This window comes from Debaryomyces fabryi (assembly GCF_001447935.2).
Source record: "Debaryomyces fabryi strain CBS 789 chromosome Unknown contig00019, whole genome shotgun sequence".
Taxonomy (NCBI): Eukaryota; Fungi; Ascomycota; class Pichiomycetes; order Serinales; family Debaryomycetaceae; genus Debaryomyces; species Debaryomyces fabryi.
Window position 1 is genome coordinate 58927 of NW_015385445.1, and position 23834 is coordinate 82760.

At 35.4% G+C, this 23834-nt stretch overlaps 13 protein-coding genes across 13 annotated transcripts; 8 read left to right on the forward strand and 5 right to left on the reverse strand.

Annotated features, from left to right (window-relative positions):
- Positions 1-18: 18 nt before the first annotated feature.
- Positions 19-1323, reverse strand: AC631_01424 (Elongator subunit; the record flags this gene model as incomplete). The annotated part of the gene is made up of 1 exon (XM_015610254.1): positions 19-1323. The coding sequence occupies one exon, from the start codon at positions 1321-1323 to the stop codon at positions 19-21; it is 1305 nt and encodes a 434-aa protein (XP_015468929.1).
- Positions 1324-1997: 674 nt separating this feature from the next.
- Positions 1998-3437, forward strand: AC631_01425 (uncharacterized protein; the record flags this gene model as incomplete). The annotated part of the gene is made up of 1 exon (XM_015610255.1): positions 1998-3437. One exon carries the CDS (start codon positions 1998-2000, stop codon positions 3435-3437), a length of 1440 nt encoding a protein of 479 aa, XP_015468930.1.
- A 199-nt stretch (positions 3438-3636) lies between these two features.
- ATP20 (F1F0 ATP synthase subunit g) lies at positions 3637-4008 on the forward strand (the record flags this gene model as incomplete). Its single annotated transcript, XM_015610256.1, has 1 exon — positions 3637-4008. The coding sequence occupies one exon, from the start codon at positions 3637-3639 to the stop codon at positions 4006-4008; it is 372 nt and encodes a 123-aa protein (XP_015468931.1).
- A 314-nt stretch (positions 4009-4322) lies between these two features.
- On the reverse strand, positions 4323-5978 carry CHR1 (RNA-dependent ATPase; the record flags this gene model as incomplete). The annotated part of the gene is made up of 1 exon (XM_015610257.1): positions 4323-5978. One exon carries the CDS (start codon positions 5976-5978, stop codon positions 4323-4325), a length of 1656 nt encoding a protein of 551 aa, XP_015468932.1.
- Positions 5979-6255: 277 nt separating this feature from the next.
- AC631_01428 (mitochondrial 54S ribosomal protein mL57) lies at positions 6256-6906 on the forward strand (the record flags this gene model as incomplete). Its single annotated transcript, XM_015610258.1, has 1 exon — positions 6256-6906. The coding sequence occupies one exon, from the start codon at positions 6256-6258 to the stop codon at positions 6904-6906; it is 651 nt and encodes a 216-aa protein (XP_015468933.1).
- A 368-nt stretch (positions 6907-7274) lies between these two features.
- On the forward strand, positions 7275-11090 carry SPA2 (Spa2p; the record flags this gene model as incomplete). Its single annotated transcript, XM_015610259.1, has 1 exon — positions 7275-11090. The coding sequence occupies one exon, from the start codon at positions 7275-7277 to the stop codon at positions 11088-11090; it is 3816 nt and encodes a 1271-aa protein (XP_015468934.1).
- Positions 11091-11198: 108 nt separating this feature from the next.
- On the reverse strand, positions 11199-11870 carry AC631_01430 (U2-type spliceosomal complex subunit; the record flags this gene model as incomplete). The annotated part of the gene is made up of 1 exon (XM_015610260.1): positions 11199-11870. One exon carries the CDS (start codon positions 11868-11870, stop codon positions 11199-11201), a length of 672 nt encoding a protein of 223 aa, XP_015468935.1.
- A 1259-nt stretch (positions 11871-13129) lies between these two features.
- On the forward strand, positions 13130-15049 carry AC631_01431 (fungal specific transcription factor domain-containing protein; the record flags this gene model as incomplete). Its single annotated transcript, XM_015610261.1, has 1 exon — positions 13130-15049. The coding sequence occupies one exon, from the start codon at positions 13130-13132 to the stop codon at positions 15047-15049; it is 1920 nt and encodes a 639-aa protein (XP_015468936.1).
- A 519-nt stretch (positions 15050-15568) lies between these two features.
- Positions 15569-16759, reverse strand: AC631_01432 (uncharacterized protein; the record flags this gene model as incomplete). The annotated part of the gene is made up of 1 exon (XM_015610262.1): positions 15569-16759. One exon carries the CDS (start codon positions 16757-16759, stop codon positions 15569-15571), a length of 1191 nt encoding a protein of 396 aa, XP_015468937.1.
- Positions 16760-16873: 114 nt separating this feature from the next.
- On the forward strand, positions 16874-17599 carry RMP1 (Rmp1p; the record flags this gene model as incomplete). Its single annotated transcript, XM_015610263.1, has 1 exon — positions 16874-17599. The coding sequence occupies one exon, from the start codon at positions 16874-16876 to the stop codon at positions 17597-17599; it is 726 nt and encodes a 241-aa protein (XP_015468938.1).
- A 210-nt stretch (positions 17600-17809) lies between these two features.
- On the reverse strand, positions 17810-19474 carry STP2 (Stp2p; the record flags this gene model as incomplete). Its single annotated transcript, XM_015610264.1, has 1 exon — positions 17810-19474. One exon carries the CDS (start codon positions 19472-19474, stop codon positions 17810-17812), a length of 1665 nt encoding a protein of 554 aa, XP_015468939.1.
- Positions 19475-20585: 1111 nt separating this feature from the next.
- AC631_01435 (spermine synthase) lies at positions 20586-21530 on the forward strand (the record flags this gene model as incomplete). The annotated part of the gene is made up of 1 exon (XM_015610265.1): positions 20586-21530. The coding sequence occupies one exon, from the start codon at positions 20586-20588 to the stop codon at positions 21528-21530; it is 945 nt and encodes a 314-aa protein (XP_015468940.1).
- An 847-nt stretch (positions 21531-22377) lies between these two features.
- Positions 22378-23829, forward strand: AC631_01436 (uncharacterized protein; the record flags this gene model as incomplete). The annotated part of the gene is made up of 1 exon (XM_015610266.1): positions 22378-23829. One exon carries the CDS (start codon positions 22378-22380, stop codon positions 23827-23829), a length of 1452 nt encoding a protein of 483 aa, XP_015468941.1.
- Between the last annotated feature and the right edge of the window lie 5 nt (positions 23830-23834).

The window sequence follows — 23834 nt, forward strand, 5'->3', positions numbered from 1 at the left end:
ACGAAATTGACACTGGGTCTAAAATTCGATATTTTTTGTAGTCTGAGCATTGGCTTCGTCCTTCGAATCATCCTCAACTGGAATACCCCATTCTTCAATCTCAAACTTCTTTCTGCCGTTCTTAAACGCATACTCTCCATCATGTATCATCATTAAACCTCGCTCAGACAAAACAGGCAATTTTATAATATTAACTAAACCTTGTTGAATCTTTGAAGGTTCATTTTTATAAGCTTTTTCGATCAACAGCATCATCTCTTGGTTGAAAGGCTGCAAATGAATAACCGAATCCATAATGCTCTCAATCATTAATGTTAAATGAGTGTCTCTTGGATACAAGTCTAAAGGTAACGAGCAAATCAAGACCAAATTGTTCGAATATTTACGCAAAATTGAACGTAAAGAATGAACAAATGGAAGAATGAAAGTTGAGTTTGAGCATGATGGGTTATAGATGGATGGATTCAACATATTAGGGATGACAAGCCTAATTATTTTAGTAGGATTCGACCTGAGTTGATTTTTAATGAGAGTCATAATTTGTTCAATTATTTGATTATAGTCATTGGATAATGGAACAAAAGAAATATCTTGATGACTTGGTCCTGGTACTAACTTTTGGGTGATATCAAATTGATTATTATAAAATTCATAAGTGGTTTGATTATTGGTATCTTGGGTTTCGGGTTTTTTATTCAAACCATACCTCCAAGCGATTTTCATATCCTTTTCGTTTCTTGCTCCACCATTTATAGCTAAGTTGCTAACACTGACCTTCGATTCATTTTCTAAAATTTTTGCTTTCTTTTGTTCTTTTGACGAACCTTTGTATAAGCCAGGTAATTCACTGGCCCACTGGGACGTTAAACCCACAACTATGACATGTGAGTGTAAGCGATCTTTCTCAATTCTATTATGTATAACCCCCTGTGACGAAAAAGATCTTAAAATTACTGAAGCAAAATCAGTGGATCCCGATTCTTCTATAATTAACGAACTACCTAAAGGTAAACCTTGGTGTAATAAAATCTTGTCCAAATCAGATCCACCAGTTGAGACTGTTGGCTGTGAAGTTATCAGTGAGGGCCTGACACTTGGATTTGTCATTATAGAAGCGATATCTTCTTTTTCTTTCTCTTGAGGAGATGCTGTTCTATTCGAGGTGGGAATCCTGCCACCGGTTGGAGGGATCCTACCACTTGCCCCAACCATAGAGCCTGGAGGCGCCCTACCTGGAACAGGGTTTATTGGACGAGTATTCACAGGAGTTCTACCGGGTACAGAAGGGGTGCCAATTACTTCACTTCTTTTCCTAAATGACATTTTTGTATATGATTTATACCTACTTCAATCTTTCGTAGATAGCATTTTTATTTAAATGATGAGTTGAGATTTAAACCTCGGGCACCATAACCATGAATTTTTAAGAGACACCTTTTTGTAATGAAAACATGCTTCCAATACCACTCAAATCTCCTGGTATGAAGCATTACACGTCAAGTCTAACCAGAGCCATTGAGGATTATTACTTTTTGTATTATTGACTTTGGGGAATTGTTAAACTTTAATCATTGTGGATGCAAAAATCTAAGAATAAAGACAACAATCCAATGTTTGCTTAAAAAGCTAGTTAGTAACTATTACTATATCTACTACATTTTATGAGTTAATGAGACAATTTGATTTGGTGACCATCATTTATTAGCCCACTTATGGTCTGCTTTCTAATGTTACAGTTTGACTTCTTTATTGTCAAATAAATATATATTCTTTCTCCCAACTCTTTCAAATTGCCCGTAAACCAAAAATAAGGCTTTTTATCCTCTTTTTGGAAGCCTACCGATTCTTAAAATCCAGAGCTGAGTTTGGTATAACTTATATTAGTTCAATATCCCACCAAAATATTATGGTGTGCATATAAAATTGATATCGATAAAAGAATAAAATTCGGTCATAAAGGGTATTCAGTATAGTAATAGATAGCTATTAATACAACTATGGGTGCAGCGATATCTTTGCCACTAATTCCTATATCATCGCTAGCTTCATGTTGTGGAGCTGCCGCGTGTTCAGCATTGTGTACTTCAATAGGAGGTACATTTCAATCTTCAATAATGACAAGAATTTCCTATGCATTTATTTTGTTACTTAACTCATTATTTTCATGGGTAGCTTTGTCTCCATTTATAGTCCATAAACTAGAGAAGGCATCATTTGGGTTTATAAATAATAAATGTGGTCCAGATGGGGGTGAATGTATTAGTTTTACGTCCGTTTACCGTATTAACTTTGCTTTGGGAATACTTCATCTTATATTAGCGGGCTTACTTGTGAATGTTAAGTCTACTTCCAATCCTAGAGCAGTTATACAAAACGGATGCTGGAAGATGAAAATATTTGCCTGGCTAAGCTTGATAACGGTAAACTTCTTATTGATTCCTGATAACTTCTTCATATTTTATGGTAACAATATCGCTATTATCTTTTCGACTATTTTTCTTGGTATCGGATTAATTTTATTAGTTGATTTTGCTCACGCTTGGGCGGAAACTTGTTTAGAGAAAATAGAAATGGAAGATTTAACAGGGGAAGGCGAATATAACGCAGGGTTTTGGAAGAAATTGTTAATTGGTGGTACGTTGACAATGTACATATCCAGTATCATTTTGACTGTCATCATGTATTGGTTTTTTGCAGGTAGTGGCTGTAACATGAACAGGACTGCAATTACTTTGAATGTAATCTTTGGAATTATAATTTCTATAATGTCTGTAAATCAAACCATTCAAGAGTCTAATCCGCATGCTGGCTTGGCACAATCATCGATGGTTGTCATATACTGTACCTACTTGGTAATGAGTGCAGTGTCTTCAGAGCCAGATGACAAATACTGCAACCCTCTAATTAGATCTAAGGGTACAAGGACGGCAAGTGTCGTCTTAGGTGCGTTTTTTACATTTATTGCCGTTGCATACACTACAACTAGAGCAGCAGCCAACTCAGCGTTTATTGATTTCGATACTGCTATCGATACCACTGATGGATACATAAGCTCGCAGCCTAATGTTCGTAATGAAATGAGATACCAAGCCATAAAGCAAGCTGTTGACGAAGGCCTGTTACCTGAAAGTGCCTTGAATCAAATGAATTTGTATGACGATGAACTGAACGCTGAAAATGGCAACGACGAAGAAAGAAACACAGTAAAATATAATTATGCATTGTTCCATGTAATTTTCTTCTTAGCTACGCAATATGTGGCTACGTTATTAACTATAAATGTTCAACAGGATGATTTGGGTGACTTTGTTCCAGTTGGCAGAACTTACTTTTCTAGCTGGGTTAAAATCGTGAGTTCTTGGGTCTGTTTTATATTGTATGGATGGAGTCTTATTGCACCAGTATTATGGCCGGATAGATTTAGCGTCCATTTGTGATTTAGTATGTATAAGAAATGTGTAGCTGGGATTGCGACTATTTTCCCAAAGAAGAAGTCTATCTTTTCAATAATGTAATTGGCCGAACTTGCGTTTTGTGTAAGTTCGAGAAATTGAATTTTGAAAATTTCAAAGCGAACCGTTATAAGGTTGAATAATAAAATTTTATAATCATACAAGGATCCGTGTAAATTATACCATGTCTGCCATTATTACCAAAGCCACCAACACCTTTAACGGTTTAGTCAACAAGTCCACTCAATTTGTTAATTGCGCTACTTACTGGGGTAAAGTCAGTGCCGAAGTTGGTAAAATTGTTTATAAAAGTGAAGGATTAGCACCACCAACACAACAAAACTTCCAACAGGTTTACCAAAATGCATTAAAGTTCATCAAGTCTCCACAACAACAAAAGGACTTTGTTGCCAAGGCTGCTCAATTTAAACCAACCAAAGAATGTGCTGTTAAGGCTGCTGTTTATGGTACCCAATTGTTAGGTTTCTTTTCTGTTGGTGAAATAATCGGTAGAAGAAGAGTTTTTGGTTATCCATCGGTAGGCGCCCACCATTAAGTTACATAAATTAAATTGTTGACGGTATTTATCTTGTCTGTGTATTCTATCAATGGGCCTATACATATATTATAACATTTTAGATGAGGAGCATGATCACAGCTAACATTTACTAAGTATTTTTTTTATCTGCTTGTTCTGTACATTCTCTGTTTATTTGGTTTCTATTAGACTTGTCTTCTTGATGGAAATTTTGGAGGTAGGCTTATTTATTTCTTGAAATATACATATATCATGGTTTTATATCCCAGAAGCATAATGCGAAAATATTTATTAGTAGTAATAATAATATACACCTTAAATTAATTAATTATTTAATCTTCAGTATGCAGCTGGGCTTCGTGTTTTCTCCTTTTAGAAGCTTCAATCATTTCTTCCCTTTGTTTTCTCTTTTGTTTCATGACTTTTGGAACTGTACTGATCTGCTTTCTCTTAATTTCATGTTTCTTTACGTCTTTCTTTTCGTTCTTAGTCAACTTATGCATATCTTCCATCCATTCACTATATCCACTTTCGCAACCAGACTGCTTCATTACATTGATAATGGGTTTGACAGCTTTGTCATCTTCTTTTGTAAAGAAAGTTACAGCTTTACCGGATTTACCACCTCTACCAGTTCTACCAATTCTGTGAACGTACGCCTGTGCACTTTGTGGTACATCATAATTTATCACCAAGTTAACACCTTTGAAATCCACACCTCTAGAAATAACATCTGTCGTAATTAGAACCCAAATGTCACCACTCTTAAATCTTTTAATGGCTTCATCTCTTTGCTTTGGAGTTCTTTCGGCATGAATGACATCAACATTCAACCTGTCATACAATAATTCATGAAATAACGCTTTTGCTCTGGTAATGGACTGCAAGAAAATAATAATTGGTGGTTTAAATTCCCCTTGTTGTATCATCTGCCTTATCGCTAACAATTTACCCTCTTCTTTACCAGTGAATACTAATTTTTGTTCAATAGTATTACTGGCAGCTTCTTTATGACCAATGATTACTCTGATAGGGTCTTTCATTATTGATTGGGCCATTTCTTCGACACCCGAAGGAATAGTTGCAGAAAACATTGATTTTCTCAATTTAGCATTTGTACAGTTAGATAAAATTTCATCGGTCTGTTCGACGAAGCCTTGGTCAAATAACTTATCTGTTTCATCTATGACTAATTGCTCAACCCTTGACAAACTAATTGTTTCGTTTTTGATACTATCAATTAATCTTAATGGAGTAGAAACTAAAATATCGTATTTGTTAGAGTTTACAATTTTATTATTGATTTTGTTGGCTAATTGCTTTGATAATATACCAATTTTCATTTTCTTACCCTTTGTCATCGTTTCGAGTTCTTGGAATATTTGTACCGCCAATTCGTTAGTAGGAGATATAATTAACCCTCTAATACCATAATTCTTAACATTAGGGTTAGATTGTAATATGGTCTGAACTAAGGGAATTAAGAATGCTAATGTTTTACCAGATCCTGTGGGTGCACATGCTATTAGGTCTCTGCCTTCCAATGATATAGGAATTGCTTCATCTTGAATTGGGGTTGGTTCTGTAAAACCAGCGTCTATTAAGTTTGACAACAACTTCTTATCCAACTTGTATCTCCCAATTAAATCTTCGAATGAGCCAATAGGTAACGGAATGTCATCTCCACTGACTTTAGATTTATTAAGCTTACGCAATTTACGGGCATCCTCATCACTGGATATCGTCAACGGTGGAATGTCATCTTCTATTTCATCATCTTCATCTTCTTTTCCCTTTTCATTTTCTTTATGACTGCTGTGTTTCTTGGTATGAAAAAAATCAACTTCTTTTTCAACCAAGTTTTTCAAACTCTCTTCTTTTTGCTTTTCATTAACAAATTGCTTCCTTGATGGTACAGCATAATCAGTTGTAATATCCTTACTCTTCTTAAGGGATGCTCCCCTTGACAATATTCTAAATATATCCATGCTCTTGCCTAAGTTGTCTCTATTATTGATGGCTTGATGGGCTTCTCTTACTTATGTCTAAAAAAATTTATAGCAGCATGAGCCTCATCATCGTGGATACTAGCCACAAAAAATCTAAATATTACATAATGAATTTTGTAATCAATTTGGCCGAAAAATTGATGAAAATTTCCATCAAAGTAGAAAACGACATAGCTAGTACCAATAGTACTGTAGTGGTATAAACTTAAGAAGTATTATGAGTATACGACAATTAACCTCTTTGAGGGGGTTCAATATGAGAAACTCCTTGAGGATCAATCCAATAAGAAATATTTATTTGCATAAGGGAGAAAGAGTTGCAGGACTCAAGAGAGACCCAGAAGAAGTTTTCACCACAAACAACGGGTATAAGTATGGCAAAACAGAAGGAAATTTAAAACATATCAAGGACTTCTTACCAGAAAAATACAGCATATCCGATGACTTGGCTTTACAAGTTTTAACCCACAAGTCATTTGGTAATGGGATCAAACCATACAACGAAAAATTAAGTGCCATGGGATCGAAGATTTTGAATTTGTTCTGTGCCAAACTAGTTACAGATAAGACAACCACCAACGAAAATGCCATAAATGGGAAGAACTTGGACTGCTTAGGATCGCCAATTGCCAAAGAGCTTTCAGGCCGTATGTCTTTAGGGTTACTTGCAAAAACTACCAATTTAAACAGAATAATGTTCTGGAAATCGTACAACCATGAATTGAGTTTTGAATCTAGCGGAGAAATGAAGGTGAGTGCCCAGATGATGTATGCGTTGATTGGTGCAATCACATTTACTCATGGAAAAGAGGTAGCAGAAGCTTTCATCAGAGAAAAATTGTTCGATACTGAACCTTCCATTGAAGACATCACAGCTACTATAGTTGGTCAATCAAAACAGTCATAATCGTATAACCTCATATCATCTTTTCCTATATATGTACATAGAAGTGTAATTAGATTTATTAAATACTATGATTTGCACATAAAATTTAAATTTATAGAACACACCGTGATATATAAGAAGTTTTCGACGACCACATATGTACATATAATGATATATGTATGTTGTTTAACTTCTTTATTGTTCTTATACGCTGAGAACAAGACTTGAACCACGGAAAAAAAATCGTACGCGCTTGCTTCACGTCGATTTTTTTTTAACAAATGCTACTCGTAAGAAAAATTCCGTCTTTTTAACAGATTTTAATAGACTTTTAATATTACTAAGTAATAAGTTGCAATAGGGTAGGTGTTAATTCCAAAAACCATAGTATGAGTGAAAAGGGTTTGGCAGAACACTATAAAGTATTAAAACAATTTTTGGTAATCTCGGATGATCTGAGCACCAGAACTAAAACTAATTCGACTAGAGCGGCTAGAGCTAGAGAAAAACTCTTAAAATTATCTAGCGCTCAGTTTAGAGAATTAAGTACTGATGTGTATGATGAACTAAAAAGAAGAATTGACGAGTCTAGAGGTGAACCAGATTATTTATTGCCAAAATCAACATTTCATCCGAAAAGAAATCAAGCTAGACAAAAATTGTCTTCATTGCCTCAATCTAGGTTTAAAGATTTAGTATCAGACATTTCGTTCGAAATTGAGAGAAGAGATTTACATCATGTAACTACTACGGACATAAATAATAGTAATCATTATGCAAGCAGTGATAATAATAAGTCATTAAACCAAGGTGCCCAAGAAAACGGACGCGAAATAGAGAACAGTAACAATATACATGAAAATAACAATGAACATATCAATAAGGGAGATCTTGAGAAGGACGAGGAAGTTAAAAATTCTGCGAAGCGGTCTAACTCGTCGGAGCTATTAAATCAAACGATAGGAGTGCAGCCCAAAACAGTGATTCCAACCAAAGCAAATTTGACTTGGTCCAGTGACGAAGAAAATGACGACGATCAACCAGAGATAAATAGCCTGGACATACTCGTTGATGGTGACAGAGCTGTTAATAGAAGCTTAGATAATCAAAGTGATAGGTCATTAAACCAAAAGGGTCCTGATTTGAATGGAACCATCTCTGAGTTGAGAAATCGTTTAGAAAACATCGAGTACGAAAAAATGCAACTTCAAGAGAAATATGATTTACTCAAAAGTGATTATGAGTATTCAGCTTCCCAGAATAAAACGCTCAGCGATGAAATGGAGAATTTGAGCGAAGAAAAAAATAGCTGGTTAAAAAACAAGTCTGATTATGAAAGAGAGCTAAAGACTTTGCAATCTGAGGCTAGCTCTAGATCGATAAATGAAGCAAAAAATAATGATCTATTACTTGAATTAGAAAATTTAAAGGCAGCGAACGCAAGTTTACGATTGGAAAATCATTCATTGAAAATCACTTCACCAAGAGAAGTAGTGACTTCTCGTGAGGCAGCTACTTCCCCTCAAAGATCCATTGCAAGTACTAGAGAGACGCCTGCTTTCACCTCTTTGAATGCATTAAATGAAATTAGTAGTACATCTCCTCAAAGATCGGACGCTACTTCGAAGGATATTTCTCTGAATCTTTCTTCGCATACCTCGAATGACGTGAAGAAAGATATGGAATTATTTTTTGAAAAATTATCCGATTTAGATTCTGCTGCAGTTAAAAGTAAAAATAAGACCCCGTTGCCTGATAACAATGCTGCTTTATGGCAAGGAAGATACGAAACTTTGCGATCCAATCAAATTTCAAGTTCTTTAAAGAAATCTGTTTTGTCCAGAAATGAATTGAAAATGTTGATTACTCCATCGGGATTAATTTCCATGAAATTAGTGACCGATTTGCAAGCACTAGTAGAGAGCTTTTTGTTGAATATAAACGATCCAAACCCTGTCCCCGACGTGTTATTTGACAAAATATCAAAGATTTCTTTGCTTGGTAATGAAATTGCGAACCAAGGAGACAAACAACATTTGAATAGTAATGAAAACTCTATTTGTCTTCGAGAAGCAGTTAGTTATGCTCTTACTGCTACAAGGTATTATGCTATTTTTTCTGATATTCTTCCAAAAATAGTTGTTGAACAATCACTTGGGGAAGTTTGCTTTACCGTTTGTGAGTTGGTTTCCGTTTCAAAGTTGAATGAAAACTCCACAGACACAAGAAATATCTACCAAGAGCCTATTCATGCTCTGAATGAAAAAGCTAGATATGATGAATCAAATGCAGGAGACAGTGATATAAATACTGCTGTTAGACCTTTGAAAATGGCTAGCAAATTACGTGAATATCAAAACCAAAGCTTTAATAGTGCTGAAAAAGAGGTCGAATCTTCTTCCACGCCTACAAAGGGCTTAGATGAAAATTCAATAATAGATCCACTGAATGTAACACCTACTAAAAATAGAGAGTTGGCACAACCAAAAACGAATCATCTTGATTCAGCATATGCTTCCCAATCCAATGACTTATCTCCAGTGAGAAGAGGAATCATTCCAACTGAGTTCGCTTCCACCCAAGGCTTGTTGAACAAACCAAATCCTAGTCCGAAAAGTCGAAATATAAGTGCTTTGGCTTCTAAGTTCGAAAGCAGTAATGATATACCAGAGGAAACTGTATTATCAAACTCATATTCTCCATTATCAAAAAAACAGAGTAATTCGAATCTATCATATTCGGAATCCAAGGAAATTGATCCAAATGTGATTTCAAACAAGATGAATGCCACTCCAACAAAAAGATCTAATATTCTTGATAGAGTTAAACAGTTCGATAGTCCAACGAATGAAAGGTTAAACAACTATAAAAGTAAAATTAACAGTCCAACCAATGACCAAAACAATATCCTGACGAATAGTGACATGGACCAATCACAAGTCAATGAACTGAATGAAGATGTTAATAACAGCTTTTTAGTAAGTCGCTCCTCTTTAGAAATTAGACAACAAGGCCAAGAGGATAGGTCAGACTCAGCTTTAAGCTCTCCTCGATTAGATAAGGTAAATGAAAATGAATCAATTGATTCCAAGGTCAACACAGGAGCGGCCGTTACAGGAGCAGCAGCCGCTGCTGCCGGAACAGCTTTTGCTGGGTCTAGAAGCAAAGGGTTGTTTCAAAGTATAAGGAATAGGATTGCTCCAGGATCCGATAAAAATTTAACAGCTGATATCAATAACGAAGAGAAAAGCAATGCTAGTACAGATTCCAAAGGAATGCCAGATGCTGAAATAAATTCCCCAAATACTTCAAACGACACGGCCAGCAATCTCCCTGAATTGAATACAGAATTGGAATCAAAGTCGATAGTATCTGATAATGCATACGACGCAAGTACCGTTGATGTTTTGCTGCAAAATAACAAGAGCGATGGGACAGAAATTGAAACTGCCAAACCAAAAAGCTTCGACGATGCTAAAACGAATGGAAATCTTTACAATGCTCCACAAGAGAGAGATACTAATATGAATTTATCTAATGCTAGCAATAAAGAACCAGTCAAAAGGGGAGTCAATTTTGTGAATGATGTGAATACAACACAAGTTTCTGATGAAGAATCTATATCTGGCTCTGAATCTGATGATAATGAACATCCCGAAGAAGCTCAGGCAAGGCAAAGACAAGAGTATCGTAAATCCATGGCAGCTGCTACTTTCAATGTTGATCTTTTCGATATCGACGATCCAGATAATACTTTAACGCAAGTTTTACTTTACTTAGAACACCAAACGGTTCAAGTTATTTCAACAATTCAGTCATTATTATCTGCTATTAAGAAGCCTAGTGCGACTAGAGGTGACTTGAGACAAAAGTCAATAGCTATTACTGAAGTAATATCACAAATGACAGAAGCTACAAACACATCGATGAATCAGACTCGTAATGCTCAATTAAAGGAACACGGAAGCTGGGTCGTCAAGAGCTTAGATGATTGTAATCATCGTATGAATATTTTATGTAAACCTAACGCAGATAAGAGTGATAGTGATTTTGCTGATAAGAATTTCAAGCAAAGGTTGGCGGGAATTTCATTTGATATAGCCAAATGTACCAAGGAATTAGTTAAAACAGTAGAAGAGGCAAGTTTGAAAGAAGATATAGCCAATATTGATGCTAGATTAAGTCAAACTGACGATTTAACCTGAGTAAAATTTACTCATTACAGAAACATCTTTTCTTGTATATCTTTATTTCCTCATTTGCAGATTTTATTGATCCAAATTTATTTATCAAATACACAGTTCTTAATGAACCTATCTTATATACTTAGTTAAAAAACTTTGATGAAAGTCAGAATTTAAAGTATCATTTGTAAACACTTCATCTTCTGTTTTATTTTGCGAGTTTTGCTTTTTGAAAGCAGTGCTGTCTCTCCAACTCTTCTTAATTTTAAAGTTTGCTCCAGAAGAAGTGTCTGCTACTTGCACCAATGGGTTTGAAACTTTCGTTTTATCAATTTTATTTTGCAGTTCTATTTTTTCTTTTTCTTCCTGCCTTTCCCTTTTAATTTTAGCAAGCTCCGCCATTAGTTCAGCAGTTTCATCTTCAGAGTCATCTTCAGCATCATCTTCAAAGCTACTGTCTTCGTCATTTGTTATTGATTCTTCATTATATTCGTTATCCTCCTTATTGTCTTTGTTATCAGTGGTTTTATTCATAGGCTCATCCTCCAGAAGATTACCGTCTTTTAATGGTTTTTTAATTTTTAAAGAATCTTCCAGCCTACCTTCATTCAGAAGTAAATCCTTTTTCAATTCTTCTACAGCTTGCTTTCCTATCTTGGTATCAACCTTCGGCTTTCGTATGTCATTCCTGTATTTCAAAGATGTATGTTGAGGTAAAGATCTCGAATGAAATATTGTATTTGAAATCGGAACAGCTTTTCCTCGTTTACTCTCTAATGTTGGTCTATGGTTCGTTGTCATTATTATATACCCTCGTAAAGTATCAATATATTACATTAGCTCTTACTATTATCTAAAAGTAAGATGAGTTTTAAAACGCAGTATATGCAGTATAACAATAGTTATCGTAGATCCGTCATATTTTTATGTACTAACATTACTTCAAGTGTACATCGTTCTGTGAAAAGGATATATATATACTCCTTGGAATTGCATTTGCCAAAAATGGCACCTTTAAGCTTAAAAAATGTAGAATTGTGAAAACAGATATTCCAGAATTTAATAATTATGTGAAGTGAAACGAAAAATCCGTTATCGGATTTGATTTCTTTGAAATTGGAAATCTGTTTGAATCAATATTATCATAACTTGATGTCAAATTCTTTATCCTTTGTTTCGTTAAAACAGGCACACCGCTCTTCTTAAAGTGGGATGAAACTATGCAAATTCGGAATTTGGAATAAACTATAAGACTAGGAAAACATTCTTCAAAGGTTGTAAAAACTGCTGAAATAATGCAGTTAACTATGAAAACCTTCAGTTAATTATGAAACAACAGTCCTTTTTTATTTTTGTTAAAGTAGCATGAATTATGTTTGATCAAGCGATATGAATTCCTTCATCCTCAATTGGTCTGCAATTTTATAAGAAAGAAGTGAAATACTTCTGTGTATGGAAAAAGGTAAGATTTGGGATTCATAATGTATGTTATTTCTAAATTAATTGTATCTTGTAGTATCTGTTGATTTCATATTTCTCTGAAAAGCGTTACTATTTCGTATGCAGTTGTGAGATTCAGACCCTATAAAATATTTTCAAATTAAACAACCTATATTCAAATTTATTACGGGTATAATATGTTTGTCTTTCCTGCATTCGATGTCAATTACAAGACTCGTAAGAGGTCTTTTCGATGCTGTCAAAATTGCCGTATCAAGAAGGTGAAATGTGAGATTAATTCGACTAATTCTGATCTGTGTTCAAATTGTCGTAAACATAAATGGAAGTGTGATTTAAGTAAACTTAGCGACCCGACCGATAAACAGATAACTGATGAGGTAATAAAGACTACTGATACATCAGAGAATACATCCCGTGTGTATAATAAAGTAAAAAGGAGCCAAAATGTTCTGATAAGTAAGGTAAATTCGTCGAATACGCTGCACATCACTCCGCAATATTTGAAAGATAAATTTAACTTTAATATTTCAGGTATGGGGCGAACATATTTGTATCAGTACCTAGTTCATAATCATCCGAAGGCTGTGATGGGGAATAAAATGGAGGATCAGAGTATATGGCATGAGTCAGGGGTATATATCGAAGATAGATCTAGGCCTTATTTGAGTGCTAACAAGGCCTATAAAAACAATTCTTTTAAATCGGAATTTCATATCAGAAATCGAAAAACATACGATTTATTGTTATCTCTAGATGCCTTTACATTGTCTACGCGTGAATATCCTTTGTCAAACTCAGAAATACGGGAATTAATAGAATTATATTTTTATAAAATTAATTCTCTTTTTCCTATTGTTAAGGAAAAAAGGTTTTGGAAAGAATTTGACGCAAATGAAGCACCTACAATTATTGTTTATGTGATTGTTTTGGTGATTCTGAGAGATAAACTAGCGGAACCAATATTGAAGAATATGTTCGCCAGAAATCGAGAAGTTGATATTGCAGGCAATAGCTTTTCAGACGACCTAATAAATTTCATCACAGATTTGGAGTACAAAATACGCCAAGTGACATTAGTATTGCCACAATTAGGTGATATTGATAAGATTACGTTGTTGGTGGAGCTGTTATTGTTATCATTCCATTATGGCTTTGATAGGCTTGGTAATGAACAGAGTTCGCATGATCTTACCGATGCTATCAATTTAGCAGTATCTTCTGGTATTCATATGAAAAGTCCGCATAATAAAAAAGCATATAAAGAAGACATTGAATACACAACAAATCTCTGGTGGTGCTGCTACGTTTTTGATCGATTCAATGCACTTACAAATTCGAGATGTATTTTTATCAAGCAAGAAGATTTCAATATTGACTTGCCATATAATAATATTAATCTTCTTAAATTAGTGCAACTAGCAAGGTCATTTGAAAATATGACAATCGCAATCTTCCAACCATTTGGTAATAATAATTCTCTCAACAACAATGGCAAGAGAGACAAGTTATTTAATGTTGATGAATTCCAAAGGCTTGAGTTTGAATTTTGTGAGAAAGAAAAGTTAGCCGGGAGCCTGTTTTCTGACGTAAAGGGCTTAGTGGCTAATGGTAAAATTGTCAATACAGATGCCTCTGTCGAAGCATATACTACAAGCTGTATACATTTCTTAACAAGGTTGATGAACAATATCATTATTCTAATTTCACAAAAGGTCAAATATGATAACAATCTAATTCCTAATTCTATACCCGAAGCGGTTACTCTGGAAGCATCAAAAAATATTCTCAGATATGTTATGCAAACCAAAGATGAAACTAGTTTGAATATTCCTTTAATCCCGTGGTGTATAACACTAGGAATGGCAGTATCTTTAAAGAAGAAGGCGAAGTATTTGTTGAAGACTGGAAACAAATACTCAGATGATGATGACTGTGAATTTGATTTGCATAATTACATTACTGTTTTAGATCAATATTCGACTAAGTGGTGGGTATTAGATGAGATTTCTAAACTAACAAAGGATTTTGTTGAAAAATTAAATACAAGTTCAACATTAAATAAGAGGCAGTCAGATGGTGAAGGATCAGAAAATAAAAGATTCAAAAGCGGGAAACAGTCAAATGGAGTTGTAAATCATCCGAATATAATGGATTCTTCTCGAAGTCAAACTTCAGCTAATGTTTCCAATTACCTGACAAGTAATACTACAGCAGATTATTCTACGAGAGCGTCCAACATGAGACCCAATCCTATACCGTCAATTCTGAATATGCTCAACGAAAGTAGAGAAGAAAATATTTTTACTCCATTTGAATTTAATAATAATACTCCAAGTAGTAATTATATTGCAAATAATTCTGAAAATAATAATGTAATTTCGCATGTCAAGCAAGTCAATACACCACCATTTTCAGATCAGTACCACGACTTTCTAGAATCTATGCATATTGATTTGTTTGACAACGACTTCTTGAAGGACTTCCCAAATATAGTTAATCAGGTTATGGATGGCGAATGAAATAACAGTATCACATAAGTATTATTTTATAGGTATTTGTGATCTTAATTTGTCTTTTATAATGGATAAAAGTTTACGACGCTAAGAATCTTGAGGTGTGTAGTTTATGGGAAATGTGATCCTTTTTAAATGATTAACGACCAAATCAAACTGGTTATTTGGTTTTTGACTACCCAGATATATAAATTTAACCCGCCAATATTACGAATGCACCTATTCAACGAAAGTTTCTATGCTTACTGATTGGAGAACTGTTGGTTCTAAATTTATTTCACGGCTAGTTTAGGTGAAACAAATACCCTTCATTATTTATCATGTCTAATAATCTACTAATTGAAGATTTTAGTTTATTGTATAATTATTGTCTGTGTGTTTGTATTACAAGCAACGAAAAAGGGTATCGTAAATTCATAATATGTACATTACAAATATACGCGTAAAGGCAAGTAGAATCGACGATAGTATCTTAATCTATGATTATTGTAGCTAACTATAGCGTATTTACTTAATATACAACATTTACAATTCTTCGTCACTGTTAATTTCTTCCTCCCAACCTTCTTCTTCAGCTTCATTCTTTTGGGGCATTAACTCGCTGATTATAGGTCCCCCAAGTTCATCAACTAAAGTCAATACTTGCTCAATCAATTCAGGGTCTGCATCAACAGAATCAGTTTGAGTGATTTTATATCCTTGCGTTAATGCAGATTTCGCCTCATCAATAAATGCCTTTATATCTGAATTTTGAGATTTCAAGAGTTGTTTAATTTCTAAATCTCTATAATCTTCAACATTCGAAGATTGAAGCTTATATGCAATTTGTTTGGCTGAAAGAATATTAGCTAACGCTTCATAATAATACGATTCCAAGATATTTTCGTTTATATCTTGACTGTTAGATGATATGGTAGTAGCAATTTCGTAGAGCTCTAACTCTATTGCAAACCTAGCGAGAGTCAATAGAGGTTGAATCAACTCCATGTATTCTAAGCCAACTTCGAAAGAGTCTGGTTGACTTTTATTTTCAGAATTTACTTGTAAATTATTAGCTGCTTCTTCCAATTTTGTCTTTTTGTCTTGAAATAAAGCCCATGATTTTTCTAAGGCATCCTTTGCTTCATCTACTCTTTGCTGAGATATTCTAATCGATGACAATAAAGACAAAGATTCAGGATTCTGATCATCTAATTTCAAGGAATACGCGATCAAATCGTTACATTGGGCTTCTGCTTCTGGTTCCATACATAAGTCAGTCATCCAAATTTCAATTTTAGCAAAGATTCCTTGGTTTAATTTCTTGATAAAATATTTCTGAAGTTCTTCTTTGGTTTCGTATAACTTGGATAATTCTACAAGTACTTCATCATCTTCCCCTTTATCTTCATTAATAGCATTTAATTGGATGGATAATTTATTCAAACCATTGTCTAAATATTTTAAACCATCAGGGCCTCCAATTATTTGTCCCAAATAAAGAAATTTTTCAGTACCTTTATCACCAGTGGGGTCTATTTCACAAGCTTTCATTAAAACATCATAGGCATTTTCTAAATCATTATTCTCCAATAAGGTTTCACCAAATATTTGTAAGAATGAAATATTAGAACTGTTTGATTCAAAATTTGGAGTCAAAAGTTCCAAAGCTTTTTCAGCCTGAGAGAATTGCAATAATGCTCTTGCATCAGCAATTATTTGATCTATTTCACCCATTCCTTGCTTAAGATGTTTGAATAGAATTTTTTTAGTTCAAAAATTTTTTTTTAGATAGATAGCGCAAAATCATCTCCAAATTCAAGCAACATAAAAGTTTGTATTTAGAACCCAATGGGAGATTTTATAACATCAGATCGAAGAGATCAATTGAAGCACGAATATGGGATTCTTCATTTAATTTATCATAGAAACCATAATCAACATAGAGTTCTGATATGGTGGAAATACTTGAATATAATTCATAGGAACATCAGAAAGATTCTTAAACTACTAGTAGATTTAGAGTTCATAAAGAGTCCTCAACAGATACGACATAAGGAACAGCAGATACTAGATATTATAAAGTATTTGATAAAGAAAAGAGTATTTACTAAAGCTTATTACGAATTTAATGGAATTATTGCTTTGGGTCAGTTCGTAACCCTTGGTTTAGCATTGGTAGGAAATGTGAGTAAGATATACTGCATTTTACAATATTTTAAAGGAGTAGATCGAATGTGCAAGCGAGGAATAATAGAAGAGGCTTCAGTACTACCTCCTGAGCATAGTGGTACTGATGACGTGGGCGAGATTGTGGACTTGAACAAGATTTCAGAAGATTTGCAATCGAAGAGGAAATTTGAAGGAGATGAAGCCAAATGTACGAAAAAGTTGAAGACAGAATTAAATGAAATGGACGATATATTCTCAACTAATGAACCTGTCACTACGAATAAAAAAGTTAGCTCTGAGAATTCTATAGATGACATATTCGGAGACTTGAAAGAAGATAAGAAAAAGAGGAAGAAAAAGAAGAAGAAGAAGTATAACGAAATAGATGACATATTTAACTTCTAATTATTTAAATATATTTATTAAACTAATAACACTATACTTGTAAAATACATTAAAAAAAATCATTAAATACAATCCTGAGTCCGTGCATAGATATTAGTAAAGAGAAAAAAAGTAAACCAAAATAAACCCCCAAAAAAAAAAAAATACTGTAGACAATAATTCATAGACAATTCATAAACCATATATTATTCAAAAGGTGCGTTGAAGATTTTAATAATGTACATGTTGCTGATAATGATGGCTATTATTGTGAGGAAGATAGCTCAAAATTTCATTGTAGTTGTTGAAAACAGATTTATTCAATTGATCAACATCCAAGCAAAACTCATCGTCATAGTCTTCATGCATTAATTGCGAATCTTGAAAATCGTTCTTATGAGGTCTGAATTGATCAAACATAATATATTCTTGTGGCTGGTTTAATTGTCCTGAATGTTGCTGCTGTTGATATTCATCCTGATGCTCTTGTTGACCTTCATGTTCATGTTGTTGTTGTTGTGAGTGTGAAGTAGGAAGTTGAAATAATTGGTTGTAATAAATTGGCGTGTTACCATCATTATGGACATTTGTACCCGGAGATACATCACTGGTGGCCGTATTCGTGCTAGTAGGATTCCCCGAACTCGTAGAGAGGCTAGGCGAGTCAGAGTTGTTGTATTCATAAGACGTTAAATTGCTTTCCATTGGTGCAGGTGTTTGTGGAGGGTTTGAAGTAGGTGTTTGAAATGATTTACTAGATTCAATGTCCTCCAAATTTTTTGACCTTTGCTTAGACAATTGCTTCTTCAATCTATTCTTAATAATGGACTTACCCTTGAAGCCAACAGGTAAAAATTTACATTCCGCACCTTCGATATGTATCTCACACCAAATTTCACTATTCTGAAAGTATTCACCACACATTGAACAATTACCCGAACTACTGGCTCTATCCTTCGTTTTCACGCCATTTGGGTATTTAAAATGTCTTGACTTTAAGTGTGTTTTGTATGTGTCTCTTCTTGAGAATCCACCAGTTGGATGACATTTATGTGTAATGTTATTTTCATCCATGTATATGCTGAATTTATGAAATGGACACGAATAAGCCTTATTTATTGCATGCTTTTTTACGTGTCTAGTTAAGTAACCTCTTATCTTAAATACTGCATCGCAATGAGGACAGTGGTAGGTTTTGTTTTCACCATCTTCATCAGATTTTGACTTATATTCATCATGATCTGAAGATGAGAAAGGGCTAGAGTTTGAAGTCATTGGAGTTTCCTCCTTATCCTTCTTCTTATTTTTCTCATTAGATAAAATAGAATCATTATTTGATGAGTTCGAGGATGTTGGTGATAAATTATTTTCGTGCTTGATGTGACGTACGTGTTCTTGTTCATCCTCGTGTTTCACTAGTGGATTAATATTTTCTAAAGAGTTACCAACTGTAGGTGTCATTTTGAAGCAATCCAACTCAGTTCCCGGAACGATTTCATCTGTAAAAGTCCATTCTATTTCTCCATTTTCATTCTTGAATGGTAAAAAACGAGTAGTTAACCCTGTCGAACATGGCTGCGGATTTTCAGGCCTTGACTTTTCGTCAACATTGCCACTGAGGCTGGTCTTAGTTATTGATGGAAATAATCCTTCGCATTCACCCTTGATGCTCTCTTCGTCTTCCGTCTTGATATGTGTAGCCTCTTCAAGGCTGCTTCCCATTTGCAATTGCTTTGGGAACGGTACAATACATTCAAACAAAAATTTAACGATCGCTTGGAAAAAATGGGAAATGATTGCCACATCCTGAAGTACCTGCAACATCGCCAATTTTAACTTGGAGTACACTGGGTATGCATCCTTGGTATATCCCATGGTACGCTTCTCAGTATTCATTCTTACGTGTAGGTTTGATTAATAATTTTGTGCGTCTCTAGACAACGTTTGCTCCGTAAGTTACTAATAAAAAACTTCGGATACGTTCTTATCTTTTTATGTCAATATAACACAGCGTTTAAAGCTAAATATCCTTATAGTCGTCTCTATCGATACTGTTTATCTAATGATTTGATTTTTTTTTTTTCACTTCTGCTGGGGGGGTGCTATTCTTATTATTATGTATTAAACATCAAAAGAAAATTTGATCATTTTTTGGAGAAAAATCTGCTTTTGTGTAATAGTAGTATATGCAGTAAGATTTCTGTTTTGGTCGTTTTTGAATAGAAAAATGTACTCATTCCATAGAGCATACATGAGCATTGTTGTACAGGGCATTTAAGCGAGATGTATACCCCGGTGTACGGGCGAGTTGTATCGTATACGGTCTATATGAATTTGCGCATTTTGGTGAATGATGCCGCTTAAGAGACCCTGATACAATCAAAAATGGTTCGATGAGTCAGTCACTAACAGTTGGCGAAGCCTTCTACGTAATTCATGCCAAGTAGACACCTCTATAGTTAGCTGTACTGAAGAAGTTTATTTATGGAATAGAGGAGACATGTAAAGTCTAAGTTTATTGGCATCCGGCATATTTCTGTGCACTATGTGGGATTGAAAGTCCGCACAAGTGAAATTCTGTGTATAATTAGAATAAAGCTGGAGTGTTTGTGTATGTTTTGTATGACGGTACACAGGAAAGCAGGTGACGATTGTCATCTAGATGGGGTTCGGCGGTGTCCAAGGTGAAATGCGCTTTGGAAGCTGAGGACCGAAAATGCACACGTCAGGAGAGCAGCAAGATGACATGATTTCTTGGTTCGAAGTGAAACTATTCATAGACATACGGAGGACAAAGCTTGGGAGCAGATACGATGGGTAGCTCTGAATGGTATTGAATGCCAATACAAGAAGGTCTGAAGAAAACAGTGGCTTGAAGCGATATAATTGGAAAAGTTGCGATGGCTAACGCGCGGGGGTGGGACAAATTAAATGAACGGTTGAGAAAAAAATTTTACTATTGAGGAATAGTAGAGAATCGGGAGTCTAGTGAAGGTTAATTAACAGAATGCTGATAGAAACCCCACAAATCGACTTGAAGTCGTTCGAACATGCATGCATTAATGTTATAAATAATAAATACTGGTTCCACGAGACATCTGCTGAGGGATTTCCCGGGCAAGCCTTTGCATTGGAAATTGAAAAGATATTGTACCATATCCATTCCCAATATCAGGATATATTAGTATTCAAGTCAAGCACGTTTGGTAATGTGTTGGTGTTGAATGGGATAATCCAATGTACCGAGAGAGACGAATTTGCATACCAAGAGCTCATCACCCATTTGCCAATAATGTGCCATGCTAAACCAAGAAAGGTATTAGTTATAGGCGGTGGAGACTGCGGAGTGGTCCGTGAGCTCATCAAACACCTCGACGAGGGAGTAGACGAAATAACAATGGTGGAAATCGATGACATGGTTATTAAGTTACTGGCCAAATTCTTACCAGGAATGGCCAAGTTCCACAATCACCCTCGCGTCAATATTATCATCGACGATGGTTTTAAGTACTTGAAATCGCTCTCTACACAGACACACGATAAGTACGATGTCATTATTACTGACTCTTCTGACCCTGAAGGTCCTGCGGAGGACTTCTTTCAAACAAACTACTTCAAGTTGTTATCTAACGCATTGAACCCGGATGGAATTGTCATAATGCAAAGTAGTGAAAATATATGGTTGAACATTAACTACTTGAAACAATTAATGCAAAAGGCTAAGCAGGTATTTGCTAATGTCGCATACAGTCAATGCTACATGCCAAGCTACACCAGTGGCCAATTGGGATTAATAGTCGCTACAAACGACACATCTAATGTCCTCAATATTCCGACCAGAACATTTTCCGCGGATAAGGAACTCGAGTTGTTCAAGTATTACTCGAGCAGCGTCCACCAAGCATCATTCGTGTTACCTACATGGGCTAATAAAACTCTTAATCATAACTAGCGCTTTGCTGCTAAAACCTTATAGCTAATTATGTATACTACTTTATAGAATGTGCAGCAATAAATGCACTCATAATTTCACCCCATACACCAATTCACATCTAGGCCCAACCCTTCGGTATACAATGCCTATTTTGATATCCCCGCCAAAAGCTACTTCGCACATCGCACTAGACGTGTTATGATCTGACTGAGGGTCTACAATTATTGTACAAATTGTCATACTTTACCCACATGTTTGTATATTTACATGTGTCTATTATTCTTGGTATGCTAAGTATGTTCAGTAAGCTTGGTAAATTCTGTATGCATCCGCTAATGATCTAGGACATTCTAACCTAATTATTGCATGTTCCGTGAGTTCCTCGGTAAAATCCAAGCATAATTACAACGTTACACTGCATGCTTGAGTATATAATAAGTGCGCTATTTAATCCAGGAGCAGCTTACAACATAGCCTTTATCATTTTCCTGGCATCGTACTTGCATCGTTCTATTCTCCGGATATTCTATTCTGTGGCGCTCCTGAAATACCTTAACTGATCCATACTGTAACGCTGTAATGCTGACCCTTTGACTCGGTACTACAATACTATGTCCGAAGCGTTTGCATATAACAAAATTGAGAATGCAAAAAGAAACCTAGCACTCAACTAATTAAAAAAGGTCGTGTCGCGAACACTATCATGATGTCGTTCGATGACCAAAGGACCAACTAATCTTCGAAAGAAGTTCATCTACCAAAACAACAAATTAACAAATTTACACTACTTACCAAATAACACGACTTAGTATTATTTGCAACTAAGCGTAAGCAGGAACGATCACTTAAAGAAACCGATTATAATATGTCATCACATCACGCAGATGAGGTCTATTCGAATAACATTGATGACCAATTGTTGAGCGTAGCTAAACAAGAAGGAGTTGTTGTTGATCCCCAGAATCATTCACATAACGACCTCGAGGCCACTAGAGTCAAGCTCGAGCAGATAGCGCATGCAGCCGCGTTATCAGAAAGACAGCAAAAACAGCCCCAACATGGACAACAACATGGACAACACGGACAGCAGGGACAGCAAATACAACACCAGCATTCGCAAGGTCAACAGCACATGCACCAACACCATGGCAAAGACTTGTCACAGAAGGCATACGAACTTCCAGATGCCCACTTGCACCAATACCACACCACTGTGGGAGACGAGAGTGAGTATAACATTCAGATTCCGGAGCCTATTATCGACTCAAAGCTGAAAATCTATCCTGTGACAGAAAACACTATTACGGCAGAAGGTAATTTGATTACAAGACCATTCCCTGAGCAGGTGCTTCACAATAGGGACGACTTGAATGAATTCATTCAAGAGTTTGCCCGTGACAATGGGTTTGGAGTGGTGATTGCACATTCGAACAAGAAAGCTATTTACTATACATGTGAGTTAGGAGGCCGTTATCGTCAGAAGAAATCAAAGAAGGGTATGGATGATGCTAGACATGTAGAGGTGGATAATGGATATATTTTGGATCCAAATACAAAGACCAAAAAGTTAAGATGCCCATTCTCGATGACAGCCACTTTCAAAAAATCGACTGGAATGTGGACGTTGAAGACCACTTGTAATGAACACAATCATCCTCAATTGGATCCTTTGTCAAACCACCCAATGTTGAGAAAGAGGTCGGACGAATTGAATTTGTTGATTTTAGATTTATATAAAGTCGGTACGAAACCTTCTCATATTGAAGCTAAGATTAAGGACCAATACCCAGATGTTTTGATTAAACGTGAAGACATTTATAATGAAATCAGAGGCTACAAGAGAAAGTTGAAGAAGCAAAGCAGATTCTTAGCTTCTAATAGTGCTGCTCTGGATTCAAGCCTCAGAAACTCTTTTAAGAAAAGGACAAACGCTAATTCGTTCCAACAAGTGGATTTGAACGACGACGATGAATCTACTAATGATCAAGTATTGGAGTATGAATTGCAACAGCACCATCAACACCAACAAGAGGCTGAATTACAACGTCAATTACACCAAGCTGCAACTGCAGCAGCTCATCATCACCATCAACACCACCCTCACCACCATCATATCGATGAGCAACAATTACAGCAATATCAGCAGCAATTACAAGAGCACGGATTACACGGTGACAATGGTGATAATGGCGATAGTACTGCTGCTGCTGCCATCGCTGCAGTAGCTGATGCGACGCACAACCATAACCACCACCACCACCACAATGACGGCGAGTTGTCCATGGACAATATCGACAGTAGATTGGTAGGTGAATAATCGTC